Raw genomic sequence first — 20,273 nt, forward strand, 5'->3', positions numbered from 1 at the left:
TGTAAATATGCGGCGATTTAAACAATCATTCTCTAATAAAGAACAATTTTACCAATGTTTTTTTACAATTTCACCAAATTTCTAATTTTAATAATTTTAGAAGATAACTATAATTTAATGAATTTTTATCAAAATTTGTCAATTAAAATTAAAATTAGTGAATTTGTATTTCGGAAAGAGTAGATCAGCACCCGATGTTCTCACTGAACAAAAATTACCGAGTTCATCCTCAAGAAACACTATCATCCCCTAAACCACGTCGGATATTCGCCGTTGTCGATTCAAAACAGCAATCCTCCGCAGTCAGCGTAATTCGACCCTGAAGAACGTCCGGTGAACGAAAACGTTTCGGAACCAACCCCCTGTTGGTCTCGATAAAATACAAGATTTACTATAATGGCAGACAGGATAGAAACGAAACAGGCTAACGTTCTCACTCGAGCTTCCGTCGAGTCACGTGTGTGCCCGTTCTCCTTTTCTTTGCCCTTTTCTTCCGACGAGCCCTCCCTCCCCTTTGCCCTCGGTCGTCCCGGCGCGGCGATTTGCTCTTTTTTACTTGCCATCCATTTTTAGCGTCGGCCACCGCTCGATCCGGCGTTCGCACACAACCGTGGCGAGTTAGCGGTTTAACGAGGTTATTTCACGACGTCGGCTGGGTGGGCCACAGGTCGCGCGAGGATGAATCATTATTCATCCTCGCGCGAATCATTATTTGCAAGGGTTGGTTAGGCGAACCGGTCGACTCGACTCGCCACGGCACGTACGATCGCTTGCATAAGCGGGGAGTTACGCGGACACGTGTAAAACTCGGGGATCCCTTTGGATAAGCCACGGAGATATATGATTCGAGGAAATTCGGAAGATTGGTGGACAGTCCCGCCGGCCGATGACAGCCGGCTGTGTGTCTGCCGGTGAATTGTTGCGTATAGAATGTATAGTAAATCTAGAGGATCGTCGGAATCGTGTCTGATCATATTCGAGATTACGCTAACGCCTCAGTGGTAGCAATATGGATCACCACTTCATTTTTTGAACGTCAGCAAATCAATTATAGATGGCGATTCGCGTTACATAACGCCTTCAAATAACTCGTAAGTCATTTTTTCTAAGCAACAAATTTAAGAAAAAGATATTGCATGGTTTCCAGGGACATACAGTGCTGTAATTTTTTGTTTGTTCCTTTGTTTTTTATCGAGATATGAGAGAAAGTCTATCATTAATTTAAATTTTTAATGAAATCTCTCTCTCTCTCCCTCTCCCTAGTGACGACTTTTATAATTACAGTAATGCTTCAATAGTAGTTTTAACAGAAATATTGTACCCAGGTGAATTTTTTAAATTACACAGTGCAATCTTTTAGCGCAATCTCATACTTTTATTTTTGAGATTTTAGTAGTACCTCGATAATAGTCCTATCTTCCTTGCACCTAGATGCGAACTTGACAAATCTGTTGGTAATTACATTTTGTATAATACAATTTTGTACCATTATGGTTTAAATTACATGCTTCAATTGCAGTCACAACTTCCAAGTCTCCGAAATAATTTGACGTGAATAGAACCGTTCCTCTATTGCTAATTTAAATGTTCGGAACAAATTTATAATATGATATTTTAAATTGAAGTAGTACTTCGATAGCAGTTCCATTTTCCTAGTCCTCGAAATAATTTCATGTGTATAAAACCGTTAAGCCATTATTAATTTAAATTTTTAGGATAATTCCATACTATGATATTTTACATTGCAGTAGTACCTCAATAGTAGTCCCGTCTTCTTAGTTCTTGAAGTTATTTGATGTGTATACGTTAATGTATTACTAATTTAAATGTTCAGTACAATTCCGTACTGATTTTTGAAATTACAGTAGTACCTCGATAGTAGTCCCATCTTCCCAGTCATTGAAGTAATTTCATGCATTTAGAATCGTGAACCTGAATTATGATCCAAGTAGTTTTGTCGCTAAAACGTCTGTTTCGTTTGAAATAATTATTTATTTAACGCTTATACCAAAAAGTTTGGTCTCCCGTTTCTAACTGAACCCTAACGTACCGACTAAAGTACTATGGGAGAACATTCACCCAGTTTTGCGCGGTCAACATGCAACACACGAGTAAATGCAAGCACCAGGCAAACATCCAACAAGAAAACCGAACGCCACGAGAAGATACATTGAACTATAACCTGGGAGTTGCCTCGTTCTCCTTGGTCATAAACAGAAACTCGCTTCAAGAACTATAAACCGTAGAAAATGAAGTCAGGCTAGACACGGTCGATGCCGAGGGAACATAAAATTTCGCTCAGCTCCGTTTCAAAGCAAAATAGAAATCCCCGTTCGAGAGCTGCATCAATCCTAATTCATATGTAAATCAAATTCGAACTCTAGATCAAGTCGATCTCTGAAATAGTTCTTCCGGCAGCGATCTTTAACTTTTCAACTGAAATCACACGCTTAGAGTCTTTCTCTACGTCGAGGGAACAGTATGTTGTTACAAATGTTAATCAAATTAGTGGATTAAGAGATGGTGGAGATATCTCTGCAAACACATACACACATGCGGTATTCAATACATTCGTATGTAATTGAAAATATTTAACGCAATCTAAAATCCATGCAGTGCTAGCAGTTCATGCATTGAAAATTTTGCAACTCTAGAACAGAAATAGTTCAACTGATCAATTGACAAATCTTTTTCGAAATTTTATCAAAATCAATCTTATCAATGTGTCTTCTAACTTCTGATGAAGCTATGATGCATGTTCAATGCTTGCAAAATGTGGGGGAAAACAATTGCAAAAAGACACGATTAACATCTGAAAGCCTCAAATCTCAAATTTGTTAGTACAAATTACAAAATTGGCTGGCGTGCTACCTACAACTAGCAACTGCGTCAAGCTATTCTTTATAATAAACATCCAAATTATTGTAGTATTTAGTTTGTGGTTTATGGCTGTTACCAAGGTATTTAGGGCAACGCATGTTATTAGACAGAAGACAGCAATACCTCTCCGAATGTAAACCGATCAACATCTGTAAACCGAGCAACATTTCTGTGGTTGTCAGGAAAAACGCCGCAGGTCTCATAGTTTTACTTTCGAGATATTGCTGTTTAAAGTTTTCATCACTAATACTTTGACGTAGGACATCGATTAAATTGCATTATGTTTTGGAGCCTTTCGAATTTATTTTCATGACTTTTTTGCTGATAAATACGTACATCTTATACTATAAAGTTTAATTTTTTGATATTGTGACATGCGGCGTTTTCTTTGATAACCACAGATATAATAAATCATTTTTATAAAAAGCCCTATATTATTACATGTTTAACAAGTTCCTCGTTCCTAAGCAAACTCCAACAGTTTGTATAACAAAAACTGTGAAAGAGACTCGGAGGAACGTAGAATGGAGACGGAGGAGGCAAGAAGAGGAAGCCACGAGGAAAATGGCGATAATGGGGAAGTATAGCGTGGGGCACGAACGGTGACAGGAGAAGAAAGGAACCGTGGAAAAAGAATCCAGGAGTGAACGGACCGACGAAGAGGAAGATGTATCAGGAAGATAAGGCGGCAACGGTACCAGCGACGCAGCCCCTTCGATCCCGCGTCACGGTCTTTGTTGCAAAGCGCAATAATTGCGCGGGAGGGTGGCCTACGAGCCGCAGGGGGTTGCAAGGGGGTTGGAGGGGGCCAGCAGGAGCAGCAGCACGCGCCGGAAACGGAACCGAGAGTCGTGTGTCCCCGGCGTTCCCGGGCGGAACTATCATGATTAGTCACGGGGCCTTGCAACGAGCCGTAGGAGAACAGAAAGACAGAAAGACAGAACCCTCCCTTTGGTACCCGGAATTCGCTCGAGCGCGATCGACCTGAACGCTGCGGCACGACGAGAAACGCAATCGATCATCGCTACTCGAGCTCACGTTGCGATCCGCTCTTAATTGCTCGAGTTTTTCTGGTGGGACAGTTTGCTGCCGGAATGGTGGGAGAGTGACTATTGAAATTGCTGATCAGACGTGGGAGAGTCCTTTCCGATGTATGCTAAAAATTTTCACTAGATCTTGTGGTTGCTTATTAAAACACGTGAAAATAAATTTCTTACCCTAGCAATTTTATATTTTGAACATATAGTCGTGAAGCAATTATAGACACATTAAAAAATGTTTCAGAGGTCGCAAAACAGATCAACTATGTATAAAAATTAATTGTTGGCGATGCTAAGAGAAAATTGTTTTGAAACGTTACTAAAGAACATGCTAAAATAAATGTTCTTCAGTTATGAATTATAGACATTAAAAAATGGTGTCTTGCAGGCTTTCAATCAGACCACCTTCATAAATCAATCTTGATAGAATTGCAAACATGAGGATGAAAAGGGAAAATTGTTTTGGAAAGTTCATATAGAAATACATTTTATACATATATTAGCAGCTTTATATTTGATATTCAAGATACCATGTCTTACGAGCTGATATTAAAAGCATTAGACGAGAGCAGGATCGGAAATGACTTAATAAATGGTCAGACAAAATAGAATAAGAACATAATATGAAGAAATTAAAAATGCTATTGTATGGTTTTCGACTCGGTCAAATTGTTATAAAAAGAAACGAATGTCTACGTAGCAATTAGTACAGAGAATTCTTATTTTGCATGAAAATAGCTCTTCTTACTATAATCGCTGAGGAGCATTCTGATGTACCTTGCACACTGTAGTGTCGATATAACGAGTATCACGGACGCGACTTCCGCGACGTTCGTCCGTGATGCTCCATCAGCAGGTCCATCAACAAATTCGATAATACCAGCAAGGATTCTCACTTGGAGATCCCGGTGGTTCCCTTCTTCTCTGCCGACGGATATCCGGGGTCATACGGGCCGGCGTCCCCGAATTTCTTTAATGTATTCTCTCCATTTTTTAGAGGCCAAGACAGTTACGATCTCCTCTGAACCTTAGTCACCCCTTGAGGCTGGGAATGAGGGTCGAACCAGTCGTAGTTGCCGGTGCCGGAAACGAAGGGGCGCGCAAAGGTTCCCGGATGGAGGGCAAAAAGGGATCACACCGTGGGGGATGGTTGAACCCCGGGGATCGAACAGGGTTGCTTGAGACCCCATGACCACCCTCTAACCCCACCCCATCGGGTTAACCGATACCGGCAATTATCAACGCGTCTTGGTCACTGTCGGAAGATACTGCACATACAGGCTGGATCTTCGTAAACGATTAATCGATCCGACTTTGTCGCTCTTGGAAACTTGATCGGGAACTATTAACGCTTTGACCTTTCTTTTGGAACCGGATACCTACCCTAATTTCCAGCTTTCACCCATTATTTATTGTTTTTGATGTTGATACTGTGGATAGTCTTTGACATCGTCCATCCATGATATCAATGAATTTTATCGTTTACGTGAGGTAGATTGTGATTGATTTAATGTTTCTTCCTGTTTATTGCTAGATTTATCATAGATTGATTAATAAAAATATCAGTTTCTGTATCAGCAGCTTTAATATTGGAAGAGTAATCTAAATTTGTCTTTTATTCTCCTATTTTTGGAGATTTTCTAACAATAAGAAATATCACATTTACATTAATTTGAAAATTTTCGATTCATTCTATCGCTGATTATCTGTTTTACATCTAGAACATTTTCAGTCTATATGATTTTCGCAGTGTTATGTAAACTATGAGTGCTCATGCTGCACAAAAGTTTTTAGAGATCAATTACACACAAATTAAAGCAACGTGAAGAGTATTTTGAATGATATCATTTTATAGTGGCGTCTCAGAGTATCTAATTTGAATACTTTCACCGTCAAAATAGCAACATTGGTAAATCTGAACTTAACCATGTCCCTCTGCAAATCCGTACAATTTTCAGTGATTTCGTTTAATGGTTTATTTCCTCGTCTTTGAACTATTGTTCCGTAATTGCATAATTCGGTAATAGCGTACTATTTCGTATTTATGCCTACTTCAATTCTTCTTCTTGTAGTATCTTATTTGTTTTTGGGTCGCTGTGTGTGCATAATAGAGTAATCACCAGATATGCTTACCATTTCCGGATTGCGGAAGCTCGTGCACTTATAGCATATTTACCTTACAAACCGAAGCAAAACGTATATGTCGAATTAAATATTAAATATTAACTGTACCACTTTTTGAATTTTTTGTGATAGAAATAATTTTCTATTTGCCGTCTAATTTTTTATCGGTAGCTAAAATTTGAAACCGTAGAAAAATTTTAAAAATCGAAGAGAGTTCTTACAACAAATGCAGAAAATTGTTGTCAAGACCCGCAGTCTACTAATTATCAGTGTTATAAAAAGTCAACGCGAAAGATTTGTTTCGTCGCCGATATAAATTATAGAAGTTTCGAATATTGTAGGTATTAACAGTGCACTGAATGCTGCTCCACTTTTCATCGCGTACAATGCGACGCGCTGCATCCTGTCTTTCCACCCACGCGGTGCACGTGAAATTGGTGTAAAGGGTGCGAGGCGGGCTCTTTTATGCAGCATCGTTTGTCTCGGGAGGTACCCCATTCCGCGCAATTAGACAGATGAGAGGTAACATTACCCTCGGTCACATAAAGTGTAGGCGTTCTGACGTTTTCCGGCCGAGGGTACCAAAGTGTCAGCGGCGATACTTTTCTGAGCTTTAATTGCCCGGCTCACTGTCGCCGGAAGACTGGTATTTCTCCTGTGTCAAGTGTAGCACAATCATCGATGGACGCGATACCGAAAAGTGTCTGCGATTACTTCTGCATTCGTTGATCTTCCATGGAAAATGTCACGACATGCTAGAAAATTCTCTTTATTTACTTCTTTCTCCTTTGAAACCCATTTTTATTGGTTAAGCGTGTGTTCATCTGTTTTGAAACACCCTATACAATTTTTAAATCCATTTACCTTTGTTCCTAAGAACATGTGTTTAAATTATCATTGTATTTAAGTAGGATTCAACTTTGTCATTTAAATTAGTCTTACAACTTTGATATGACCTGCACATCTATTGTGTGTATATTGATATTTATTTTTTCTAAGCAATGTACCATTTCTTTTCGATATGAATAGAGATATTTCTAATCATCCATCTTAAGAACCCAATACGAATTTTCGTTTCAATATACCAACTGATAAAGTGACTCAAAGTTTGCAACTTGCAACATCTAAGTATGGGTTTATAGTGGAGCAGCGAGATGAGCTGTGCGGTAAAAAATAAGAAAAACAAAGAAAATACATATATACTTTTTCTTTAGTATGTGTCGAAATGTTGTCACGAATGTTGGTTTGTTTTCACCGCGCCGCTATCATCGATATGCTCACCGCTCCAGTATAAATCTACCCTTATACAAACCTTTAAAGTTTGCAATATTTAATACAAACCTTTGAAGTTTTCAATATTTAATACAAACCTTTAAAGTGTGCAATATTTGATCAACGTTCACATCTTACGCTCTTACTTCCTGAACAAATTATCCGAGTACTATTATGTCGGAAAAATTTGTCTCTCCAATTGTGAATCGACCTGTACATCTCCTACACGAATGTTCGCAGATTGGGCAATATTGTGTACAGCAGTGTAGTATGGTCAAAGGTAACGTTAGAAATGCGTATGTTGATTGGAATAGAATGGACCATAGGTTCTGTAACGAGCTGTAGGTGTGTCTCGTGTCTTCAGTCCTAGTTCAGTCGAGCGTGCACGATCGAACGCGTAGCGTAAGTCCTGCGAGCCTTTAAAAGGGCTAACCACCGTGCGGCCAAGCAAACAGCACGTTGTCGGCATGCGCGTCACCTCATTTTGTCAAACATCAATTACCAGCGCAAACAAGGCGGGATGGTGCTCGACCGGCGAACATTAAATACATGCACCGCCCTCGGACACACTGACACAATATCCGACATGTTATAATGGACCGATCAAGCACGAAACGAATCCGCTCAACGTCAAACTACTTTCCTACGGATATTTATGGAACATCGCTGGTGATACGTTGATTAATTCCATAATTATTGCTTTACTCGAACCGCTAAATCTCCATCTTTAATTAGTGGCAATTAAAAAATCATTCGGATCACGACTTCGTTCTAAAAGCCTTCAGTCAGTGACTTTGCACGTGTTTCCATTTTGTTTAATTAAAAAATAGTGTATGTTGTTAATAATACATTGATTCTAGTTTCATCTGCATTTGGGTAACAGAATTTTTTGCCCAGACTTGAAAGTTATAATTTTCTTATTACAGGTTTTGTTTCCTGATTAAATTACCTCGATTTCATATAATTCTTGTAGTCGTTGAGACAATGCTCGCCATAAAGAACATGCACAATTTTTTATCTACATTATGTATGTAACTACAGGATGTTTCATAATATTTGCTTAAATGTGACAAGTGCAGCATAAATACTTTGAATGCTAAAACATTGATCATAAAGAACATCGACAAACTTTTATCAAAATAATGTGAATACAGGGCGTTTCATAATATGTGACTAAATGCGACGGCGCATAAATAAATATAAAATACAAGTACAGCATATATATATATATATATATATATATATATATAAATATACGCATAGATTCCTAGAATGCTAATATAAATTAAACTTGATACTGAAATCCAACTGAAATGAGAAAGGCACAAATGAAGATATACAGGGTGGTCCATCTATAACACATGGTTTTATCCAATAAAGACACGTATTACTCGACACGTGAACTCAGTTAATGGTTAGGGAAACTAGAAAAGCAAAATGGGCAACAAAAAAAAAATACCAAAGTTAAGGTTAAGCTGTAGGTGTCATAGTTCAGTGTATAATTGTAAGAGGTCTAGATAAATGAGTAAAAATAATTATCCAATCTATTTGTAGGCTAAAGAGGCCGAAATGAGCTGTTACTATGTTCATTTTTAAGAATTTTTTTCGCGTTTCTAGTTGGAACAGCCTGTAGATAGCCGACACAGAACGATTCGACTTAAAATGAAAGTGGTCGAGCGTGAAGCACGCGGAGGGCCGCGTATAGGGTCAGATAGAGCGAACCTCAAGCCAGAGAGGGTTGCAGAGGGTTGCAGAGGGTAGGGAACCACCGTCAGGAGGGATGCTGGGATGCCGAGGGGTGCATCCGGGATTCTCCGAGGGTGGCGATTCGCGGGGCGGTCGGTCGTCATGGATACGTTCCCGGCTAACCCCTAACCGCTCCTCCTCCCTTGTCATCCAACATTTTCGCGACTACGCCGCCATCATCGACCCACCATCTTGCACGGGGACAGACGATCTCCCCGGTAAAAAAACTTTTCGGCTGCTCGAGACGCTTTCGCGTTACCCCGAGACCCGGTGATAACTCGCGATCGATGAATATTTTTTTCTCTTCCTCTGTGACAGACGTAAAAACATCGGGTGAATTTTTTGGTCTCTCCATCGAGAAGCTTTCACTGTATAAAATGTTCAGTATGTTGTTGGGATTTCGTCTTCGTGTCTTGATCGTTATAGAGTCTAATTTTGTGCTCATTGTGTATTGTTCGGCGATGAAAGAAAAGTTAGAACAAAGGGGGTGAGTTTTCTCTGGGTGATTAAATAAATATTTTGTGAGGAATTCTTTTTCTAAGGTTCGCTTTGACTCGCGTTTTCTAGAGGTCTATTAATCTTTAACTTCTAGAGTATTTTGCGAGTATTTTATTTGAAGATGGATATTTCAACCCCTTTTACTATAATATTGAGTTGGACTCGTCGCGATAATTTCGAACGGAAATAAAATTCTACGTTTTTATTGTCTATATTTAGCGACTTGAATAAACGATATGTGATAAATAAAAAGTTTCTATTTCTTACAAGAAATCATCTGAGACAAAGCTTCATTAATAGTAGCAGTGAAATGAATCATAGGACACGGTGCTCGTTTACAACATCGACTTCCTTGGATGATAAATAAAGTGCAGATTGGTATGCAAAATAAAGATTTTCTGTGTGCATCCGTAATAAGAAATAAAAATTGCGGAAAATAATATTTCTTGCTTGAATAAATTCCTGAAACATGCTTTTGCTATTTCATGTTTCATTTACTCATTTATTATTGCATAACATTCTCAATCTAATTGAGCCGTTTAGACTAAAAATATAAATCAACTTTTTATCCGTTTGGTTTAATACTCAAGAATTCAACCGCAATTAAATAAAACAATAATATATAATATTATCGTGGCTTACATGAAACAAGCGTAACAATCTTCGATAAGTTAATGTGTTTTATAGAAGTTTTATCGAAGCTTTTTGATCATAAGTCCAGCTAAGGAGATTTCAACCCCTAAATCGAATCTAAAATGTCGCCACGATGAAACTTTCTAAGCAAGTACCAACGAAGCGATGCAATTATCAAAAATCACTTTGAAAGAAGATGCATCATGGGAGACCGTTCTCCGAAATACGAAAACTACGCGACCCATCCCGCACTCTTCGAAAAGATGGAAAACCGTGGAAAGTTTGCAGAGCCCGTAGCCGATAAATTTCCGAGGAACGAGCAGGATATTGGTGTGGTCGTGGAAAGCAGTCGACGACCGTTTTGCTCAGTTGGCAGCGGTGCAACCCTCGTGCAACGCACCCCCGACGCTGCACCGTGACTCGCCACCCCCTCTTCCCCTTTACCGACCCCGCACCAAACCCCCACAAGCCATCGCGCCGGGGGCGTGGGCGGTAGATAACGTGATTTACACTGGCCGGGTAATTAATGTCCTCGGCGACCGGCGCTTTAAAAAAACAATCGGAAATCGGCGACAACGAAGAGCAACAGTCAGGCTGCCGGTATCGCGGCCGGCACCGGCTGACAAATTATCGCGCCCGAGATTTTCATTCCCGTTTTCCTCCCGCCTTTTTCCCCTTTCTTTTCTCTATTTTATCGGGCCAGGTCGATGGCATGCATCTTGGAACTCTGCTGCTCCGGTGCCGTTCCTGGAGAAGCTCTCAGCTTAAACTACTTCGAAAGCTGTTTTCGCTGGATTTTTTGGGAATAGTGTACTTGTAATTTTTTTTGGCTTTTCGTAAGATTCTTTATAACTCGATCGAGGATTTCAGGAATTTATGAGAAAAATGGATGAGTGAAAAACAGAACTCTGAAAACATTAGAAGAGTTCGAGAATATTATTGAAAAAAGAAATACGTTCCATCTGACCTCTATTTTTTTCGGTCGACTTAGAACATTTATATTTTAAAAATTCGCAGTTCATTTATAACTTCATTTAAGAGGTGGTTTGTTCAAATTAAATTAGGATGTTCCTATCATTCAACATGTTCAATAACTTGTTTACTAAAAGGGTGAGGCTGTAATTTATTTAGGTTGAAAAATGTAGGAAAATGTAATTGACTTTTATGAATATTTCTGTATTATAGCAGTTTGCATGTTTGCAAGTATACAAATGTAAGAGGTACATTTAATAAAGTAATTTTCATCCCTCTTGGGGGCTAGAATCTTCTTATCAAATTGAGAATTAAAAATGATTGAAAAGAGAATGAACTCGGTGATCGAAGTTTTCTGATCAAATTTTCTCTTTCAAAAATTCTGTTTCTCTCTGAAGAGATTTCAACCCCTACCATTTTCTATCAGTAAGTAATTACTCAAATAATATAGTTTCTTAATTTTCTGTGTTATTGAGAAGCATTTTAGGATTTGAAAAATGAAAGCAGTTGGTCAAATGGTGTTCTATGAATATTATAACGAAGTATTTCCGTTGGAAAAGTTTCAACCCCCCTGTCGATTTTTATCAGAAAGTAATTACCTTTTTGGATTTACGCAAATGTATCTAGTTCAGTTAGATTGTACTGAACTGTGCTATATTATTTTTTACATCGAAATTGGAGCATTCACCCCATTTGAAATAGTTTTTATGGTGTCAAGCCTATTCACCGTGACACGAGCGAACACGGCCTGTAGGCAACTAACAACGTGAGAAAAGTGCTAAAATTACTACGTGCGATCACGAGAAACGTCAAGATGGAAACGTTTGATTAGATCCCTGAATCCGTTAAAGCCGTGAGAAAAGGAGTGACTCAGGGCAATTGTGCTGGCCAATCACGTTAACCTTTCGATTGCGGTCGATTTCTACCACCTGATTTCTTTCATGGCCGCGCGGTGATAATTACGCGTGTTTATAGCTTGTCGTATCGAATGCAGAACGAATTTTCCAAACACATTATACCGCATGAAGAATGAAAATTGGAACGACATGCATGACAGAATTATTACCGAACGTTACATTCATTCATCATCCAGGCAACAAAGATTTATTTCACCTCTTAATGTTCTTAGATGATTGCAACTCACATGAGCTTTACTATATCTTCATTAGCATTTTTATTGTACCGTATTTTGCAGACCTGTGTATATGTCGTAGGAATAAAGCAATGTATTTATAACTGGAATGATTGCATGCACGTGTGGCGTTCGCCAAATGAAATGAAAAAATTGATAAGCACATTGAAGATATTCTCTTCGGATAGAAAGAATATTCTTTTAACTTGGGTACAGGATAATTATTAGACTGTGGATCTTTATGCAAACTCCGATTTCTGTAAGTTGCTTTAGAAAAATCGGAATAAGGAAAATTTTGCAAAAATATAATGAAAGTACTACTAGATCTTTTTATATACAAGTTTTGCACACACGATAAATTACGACTAGTTATTATATTATAACAATAAAAATTTATAATGTTTCGGTTGAAGATCTGCATTTTAAATCGGGACCACCGTTAATCCAAAAAGATATTCGTCAAAGAAATTGTCATATTTCATTTAGAAACAAATTTAGGAAAAACATTTTTTAACTTTTCAGAGACGACACACGAGTGCCTGTTTCTTTTTATATGACCAACGTTATCTTAGACTGTGGACTTTATGCATTTATTGCAGAAATCATAAAAAATTTCAGAATGTCGATATATTATCCCTAACTTATCACTATTATTGAAGGAAGAAATTCCAATTGATACAGACAATTTTTCTTTTACGTAAAGATCCGTAATCCGATGACGTTACACACATTAGATTACAGATTTTATGAATTTATTAATAATATTAATGTGTCTGCACGTAAAATCTATAAAAGCTGCTTATTAGTAGATTACGGATTTTATGCATTTATAACAAAAATGAGTGGGTGCAATTTGGAAGAATAGAAAGATAAGAAGAATTTAAAAATATGGATGTATTATTTCTAAGTTATATTGAAGTCGTTAGAGAGAAAGAAGAATAAAATTTTTATTTTGCATAAAACTCCGCAGTCTATTTGTTAGTGACTGGACAGTGAAATACGTTTTGAAGAGTGGCGTTGGACGTTTCAAAGGAATTTTTTCTCGGCGTTCCTATCTCGCCTCCTCGCTTAACGATTCCGGGCCCACACGAGCTTGCTTGTAATCGAGTCGCGTGTGTGCTTTTCCACGCGTGCTCGCGTGACCCCCGGTTACCATCGGAAACGACGTTCTGGCCAGGTTAACTTGTCCGACTTCGATGCGTGTCCAACAGCAGCTTGGCCCGCGATCGCCGCAGGCAGGAAAAAAGGAATCATTCTTTTCCGCGCGCGATCTTGACCACACGATGCCTTTTAAAACGACGACCGTCCAGAACTCGCCCGTGGAAAAATAAGGTCGCGTGACCGCGTGCCGTTCGCGGATTATTATTCCAGGCAGCCTTCGATTATCGCAATTTCATCGACGTATCGACAGCAGCGTCGGGGCCCGTTCACGGAACGTCCTCCATTAGGTGAGGAACGGGTTCCGAATTGGTCTGTAATTATCGGACTGCGGATATTCTGCGTTCACGATCATTATAACAACGTTGCTTTTGTTGCGTGCAACAGGACTAAATGCGAGGTGAGGATGAGATAAATGTACAACAGTGAGCCAAGGAATTCTGAAATTTGTTCGCGAGTAAATAAAGCAAATTGAGTGACTCGAAGAGTACTTCTCCTGAAACTGCGATAATATTGTAGCAAGAATAAGAGCAAACATGTAAGCTAATAATTAGCTAAAGAAACCTATGAATCAATTTTAATGCTCTTGATCAACACGTTGACTGCCATATTGGTCATACATATGTAGATCACATTATTCTTGCATCAAGTGTAGATGTTAATTTAAGAAACTAAGGAATTAATTTAGATTTTTAGAAAACTATATATGCATATGTTCCTATTTTCAAATAACTGTTTTGCGCATTTACTGTAAAATTTATTTTCTCGGCTGATTTTTAATCGCGTTTTCTATATATTTGAATATAGAGAATTTTATTCAGATTTTTAGGTTGCAAACTTTAACGCACAGTGTTAATATCATTAATTAAATGTTTTGATTTTGAAGAATTTTGTAGGGCTCATATTCATGTGCTAAAAATCAGCAAACAATTAAGAAGTAGAATAAGTGACAAGAAATTTTATGTACGAAGAAATAAAAAATCTAAACGTGTATACGATAAAAGTATTTACAGGGAATATGACTGGCTGCAAAATTTCGTGGTTATTGATTTACTAGGATCCGTGTATTCACAATAGAATAAAAGTGTTTTTCGCCATGTAAATTGATGTCGCGAGAAATAAAAACCGCGAATAAAAAAATATCGTGTAAATCGAGAGAGGTGTACACACACAGTGAAACGAATATGTACACTGTGAATGGGCGAGGTGCAGCGAGTAAATCCTATTACTAAATCTAACCCATATAAACCGACTAAAACACATGAAACGATAAAAACTCTGTTGAAGTTTCACGCAAACTTTCTATCTTTTACTTTATTAAATGGGTTTTTGTTTCATTCTTTCTGTCATAAAAGTGGAAATATTATTCCCCTTTCACGTGAGAGTGGAGTTAACCCCAACATTTCTTCTGGAATTGCATAAATGAATGCAGTACAGTAATTGTACATTTTTTATGATCATATATTTTGTAAAATTCAGATGCAATTTCCATAGGCACTGGTTACCGATTAATTCCCTCACGGAAGAAGGGATTTGAAACATTTCAATTCGCGGAAAGATCCACGATTTAATAAATAACAACATTCATATTAGAAATCAATTGGAGTTGAATTAGCCTGTATAAGAAATACAGTTGGACCTCGATTAACCGGATACCGATTATAAACAAATATGCGTTTAAATATGATTAAATTATGAATGGAAATAAATTTTCAAAAATAAAAAATTTATTTTGGAATATAATGTATACATTTTAATTATTTCCCTCAGGTCTCGATTGTCCATCAAGTTTTAATTTATCCGGGCTGTTTGTAATTTATCCAGATCAAACCGGTTAATCGAGATCCTACTGTAGTTCCTTTGAAAAATTCGCTTACCGAACTCTCATATTAAATGTAACATAAATATAGAAAAGATGCTACTGGGCAAGGTCATAGAATACAATAGTTAATTATTTATAATTTTAGATTTTGTCCAATTTTATCAGTTTACAATGTACCAATGTCTTAATGTACTCATTCACACAAGAATAGGAATATACTACCAACGATGGTAACGTAAAAAGGAAAATTGCAGGCGATTGATAAAGGTGTGCGGTTTGCACTTACCTGTGATGGAGGCGGTTGGCGAAATGGCGGATGGATTGGCACGTGGAGGCGGCGAGAAAGCTCCGGACAGGTAGCCACCGCGATCGGCCAGAGCCTGTTTAGCTTTATCGACGCTTTCTTTGAGCCTTTGGAAGGTGCTACCGCAGGTTAGACCGCGGTACGGCCAATTCTCCTGTTTGACGCCGGCCGCGGTTACACCTGCGGCCGCGGCCGCGGCTCCGGCTCCGGAGGCTCCCTTTAACTCGAGCGCACCTGCGTACGAACAGCTAGCGCTGTCGTACATCACCAAAGAGCCCCTGAAAACCAACAACAACGAATTAACCAACCCATCGAAACCGTAGCTTTGAATACGTCACTCCTAATGTCCACCATTTTCATTTTACAAAGGTTACATTATAAAGTTCAGAACTAGGAAACAATTTTATTATGTTAAAATATTCTGCATTACATTATGTTAAACATTATGTTAAAATATTCTGGAATACGTGTATTTTTAATAGTGATATTGAAACTAACCACTAGACTGCGGATTTTTATGCAAAATAATTGTATCCAAAAATATTTCATTCTTACTTTAATCATTTTAACAAGTTCAAAATAATACATTGGTGTTGTGACATTGCAATTGTTGTTAGTATATAGCTATGTTAACAAATGTAAACAATGATCGTGAACGCGGAAAAATTTTACGCTGTGATTGTGAAATGAACATAGGATTTATTTATTGATAAGAAAGTGAAGCTGAAAGTGAAAGTTCGGATCATTGACTTTTTCGGCAGTGCCGTATACCTGAAGTTAGCTGTGCAGTTTGTGTACGAATGGCTCAGTTACAAACACTTCGAAGTAGCAAGTGCATTTACGGCTGAATAAGTGAGTTAAATTAAATCAGTTTCTGCTCTTACTCTTGTTCACTGTTTTTCCGCGGCGCGACACCAACGCTACGCTCAGTAGAGCCTGCCAGCGCGTTTTTACACAAATATATACCAGATTATGCTAGAATATACTATCTTAAATTAGAATGTACTAGAATATACGTGAATATACTCAAATATACTAGGGTATACTAGAATTTAATAGAATGTACATAGTTCAATATATGTACTGGCATATACTAGAATAGGTTATTTAAAAAACTAGGCTAATATACTACAATGTGCTCAAATATACAAAAATAGACGAATATTCTGCCAATATACACATTTCATAATTATTTCTTTTATTTTACTATTTTATCTTGTACATTTTTGCAGAATATTCTGAATTTTTTTTCACAAAATAATATTTTTTACAGAATTTTTTTTAACAAAATATAAAAATTTCCTAAAGATATTAATATGCCTCAGTAATTCAAAAATATAAAATAATACAAGAAGGAATGAATACAAAAATAAATATAAAATATATCAAGAGTCTCTCTCTGTGTGTATGTGTTCTTTTTTTTCTTCGTCTGTTCTATATTTGTAAATGGAGGTATAATCTCCACAATTAGTAATTAACTTTCTGTAGCAGAAATCCTTACAGAAATTACAAAAGGGCAATCTAGCAAGCCAACATCAGCATAAATTGCTTAGCTTACTACTATTATGATTATCTACTCGGAAAATTGTTGGGGAGAAAATGCAAAGTTTCTTAATGCAGTTTCAAGATTGGCAAACTTTATTTAATTTCTCTTGTATTAATTGATCTTGGAAACTCGTGTGTTCTCAAGAAGCATCGTTTCTTAATATCCGAGGAACACTATCAACAACCCACTCGCAAATCTTCGTCGAGTCGGCGGATCACAAAGCGAAAAATGTAATCCGCAGACAATGAACGGTGCTAACGGAGCAAGTGTGAGTTACTTGAACCCGTGACAGCACTTGCGTACAGTAGGCAGCGTCGTTAAGGATCATTAAAGGACCCTCGAAGCATCCGGTAAAGTCACGATCGAATTAAATCGAGTGAGCGTGTGCGCAAGAAACTTTCTTGCTTACGATTCAAGCGGTGAATACATTACATAGTGGACGGGACCGCGTCTGCGTACATGCATACATGAAACAGTATTTTCTCGAACCTATCATTTTCCATAATCGGTTACTAGGAACGATTTTCTTTTGGAAAAATATCACTGTGCGCTACCATTATGAGGTCTTTCGAAACACTTATCGAACAGGCTGGAAACTATTTTCTCACACCCGTGGATTTACTGGCAAAAATTATAACGGGCAATTTTCATTGTTCTCCGCAAATTCTTTCTTTGATTTCCGAATGCTCGTAAGACCTTTCGTTGCTTCTTGTTGCCTTCTTCTTCCATTCCGTAAAAGTGGCGCCATTTTCACGATATATACAAGATCAATTAAAAGTTGCTTCATATCTTTAGATTGCACTTTTATGGATAAAAATGAAAAAATTAAATAACCATATATTACTTTTAATTTGGAAAAATCGTTAACGAAATTCATATTTCATCCCTGTTTGTTAGATGAAGATCCGCAATCTAGTTATTATGTTTCATTTTGTGAACGTTCCTTCACAGTGGGCACTTTCTTTATGAGGGATGTTAGAATGATTTTTTAAATAAAGCATACTACATTATAATTTATGATACGAACGATTTCCTTCTACATTTTATTAATGAAAACAGCGTTTGACGAAAGAATGACCCATAACTTTTGTGGAATTTTCATTTCGACTTGAGGAATATCACTTAAAATATAAAAATATATTTTTAATTAGATGCAAACAGAATGGGTAGGTTCAGAATAAGTTTCGGAGGATATCCCTAGCTTGAAGAACGAAAAAGCGGTAGAAGAGACATTTATCCGAATTTAATCTAGATCTTGTTGGTAGAGAAGACCGACTGCCACACACACGAAGATGTCGAAGTGTAAGCGAAGAAGTTGCAAATTTCAAGCTACCGAGGTTCTCCAGTAATTGTTACTTCCAGAGGCTCTAGCAGCCTGGAACATCGCTTCGCAACCAGAATCCCGATCGTCGCGTGGAAGGAAGAGCCCGAGGAGATATCGGCGAATTAACGACTAACTGGAGGCGGATTACGTGCACGTAACAACCAGGAACTTGTAATCGATCTATTCGTAATTTAGCCGTCCGTCGTGCATCTGCCTGCTGATCTACATTTTATCGACGCGGCCTCCAGCTTATCTCGTCCATCAGAGTTCCGAAAGTGATACCGGAAAGGGATTTGCATGGATTCGGAACCGATCCGATCTTTTCGCGAGATCAATCCGAAAAACTTTCAAACTGTAACCATACTCGGGACAAAAGTTATTTGGTTGTAGCTCGTAGATTCTTTTCCAAGCTTAGTACGTTGACATTCTTATGATGTGCTTTGGGGAGCAAACAACTAAACAATCATTTCTATATCTTCGTCTATAAATCACAGATTTACGTCAATTTTAATCTATAATTTTTAAAGAATCTAAACGTACTTGTTTCATAGTAACAATTTATTGAACATGGTATCTTAAAGTATCTTCTACTGGCAGGATATATCCAGTTAAATTAAAAATACAATCGACGATACATAATGTTTTGAGAATATTTTAGAGAAGTGAGATGATTTTTTAATAATTTATGAAAGAGCTGTGGATTTTTATACAAAATAAAATTTTGCAATTCAATTATAAGAAATCGAGGATTAAGAAGAATGCATTTTCTCTTTTGATCACATCTTGAAAAGTCGAAAATAATATAACAACATCCTTTAATTCTGTTAATGACTTTTCAGTTTTGTGTTCGACGTATACATTTTTGTTGTAAATGCATAAAATCCGCAACCTATTGTCCATGCAAAATAAAGTCTCGATACTATAACAAACAAAATAGTTAGACTTGTCAAGAAACTTTGATTCGCTATCGATACTACATATTTAAACTATTTTATTTGAATTATGAATTTTCCAAAGCATATTTGAACAGTTTATATCAGTGTGTATCAAGAGAAATAAATTCTCTAACACATTGTTTTCCACAGAATCAGGGATAAAATTAGACTGTAGAAAGCTCGAAAAGCTCCCTTTAATAAAAATTCGAATTCCAAATATCGATATACCCAGTCAAAAAGTCAGGGAACTGTGTCTGGGATCGTATTAACCTCTTGCCTTATAATATCGTGTCAGACTCGCGATGAAGATTCTGAACAGAGTCTAATGGATATGTACGCTAATAATTTCCTTTGAATCGAAATAAAATTCTATTTTGGTTTTGTTAATGTAGAGCTATTGGGGAACATAAAGGCGTACACAATAGACATAAAGTTTCTCCATTTTTAGGAAATTAAGAATTACAAGAAAAGTTTTAATCACTGAAATCGTAAACTAAATCGTAAGGCAAGGGGTTAATCGTTCGGACAATAGTAACAAGAACGATACTAAAATCCCGCAACGAAAAGAAGTTGAAAATCTCGAAGACTTCCCAAGAATTTCGGGAGTCTCTCTAAAAATCGCGTCACCCATTTTCCGTCGGCATTGAAGCCGCGCGCCTCGAATCTATTCTTCTGCAGACAATAATATTGACGTAAATCAAGCTGATAATAATAAGTGACCCACCCTCGCGCCGAATCGGTGCGCATAATAAAACGCCGACCCACAAAAGATCCTCTCCTCGTCTCTCCTTTCGAGCCGCGAAATCTACCGCTTCCTCCGGCAAGTTGCATAAATTATTTTCCCCGACCGGACGCGCACAATGACCAGAATAAGAATGGCGGAGAGG

At 37.6% G+C, this 20,273-nt stretch overlaps 1 protein-coding gene across 12 annotated transcripts in view; it reads right to left on the reverse strand.

The window, feature by feature from the left end:
* The window catches only part of Ets65a (DNA-binding protein D-ETS-3), a 94,873-nt gene that overhangs the window by 67,075 nt on the left and 7,525 nt on the right, over positions 1 to 20,273 (reverse strand). For 11 of the 12 annotated variants that reach the window (XM_076429646.1, XM_076429647.1, XM_076429645.1 and 8 more), the window contains one exon: positions 15,564 to 15,859. In XM_076429646.1, coding sequence (XP_076285761.1) covers positions 15,564 to 15,846 — 283 coding nt within the window. In that variant the 5' untranslated portion in view covers positions 15,847 to 15,859. Of the gene's footprint in view, positions 1 to 15,563; positions 15,860 to 20,110; positions 20,255 to 20,273 lie in introns of those variants that run through there. The other variant, XM_076429635.1, reaches the window with a different exon arrangement.

The sequence above is a fragment of the Lasioglossum baleicum genome, chromosome 9 (genome assembly GCF_051020765.1).
Source record: "Lasioglossum baleicum chromosome 9, iyLasBale1, whole genome shotgun sequence".
NCBI classification, from domain to species: domain Eukaryota; kingdom Metazoa; phylum Arthropoda; class Insecta; order Hymenoptera; family Halictidae; genus Lasioglossum; species Lasioglossum baleicum.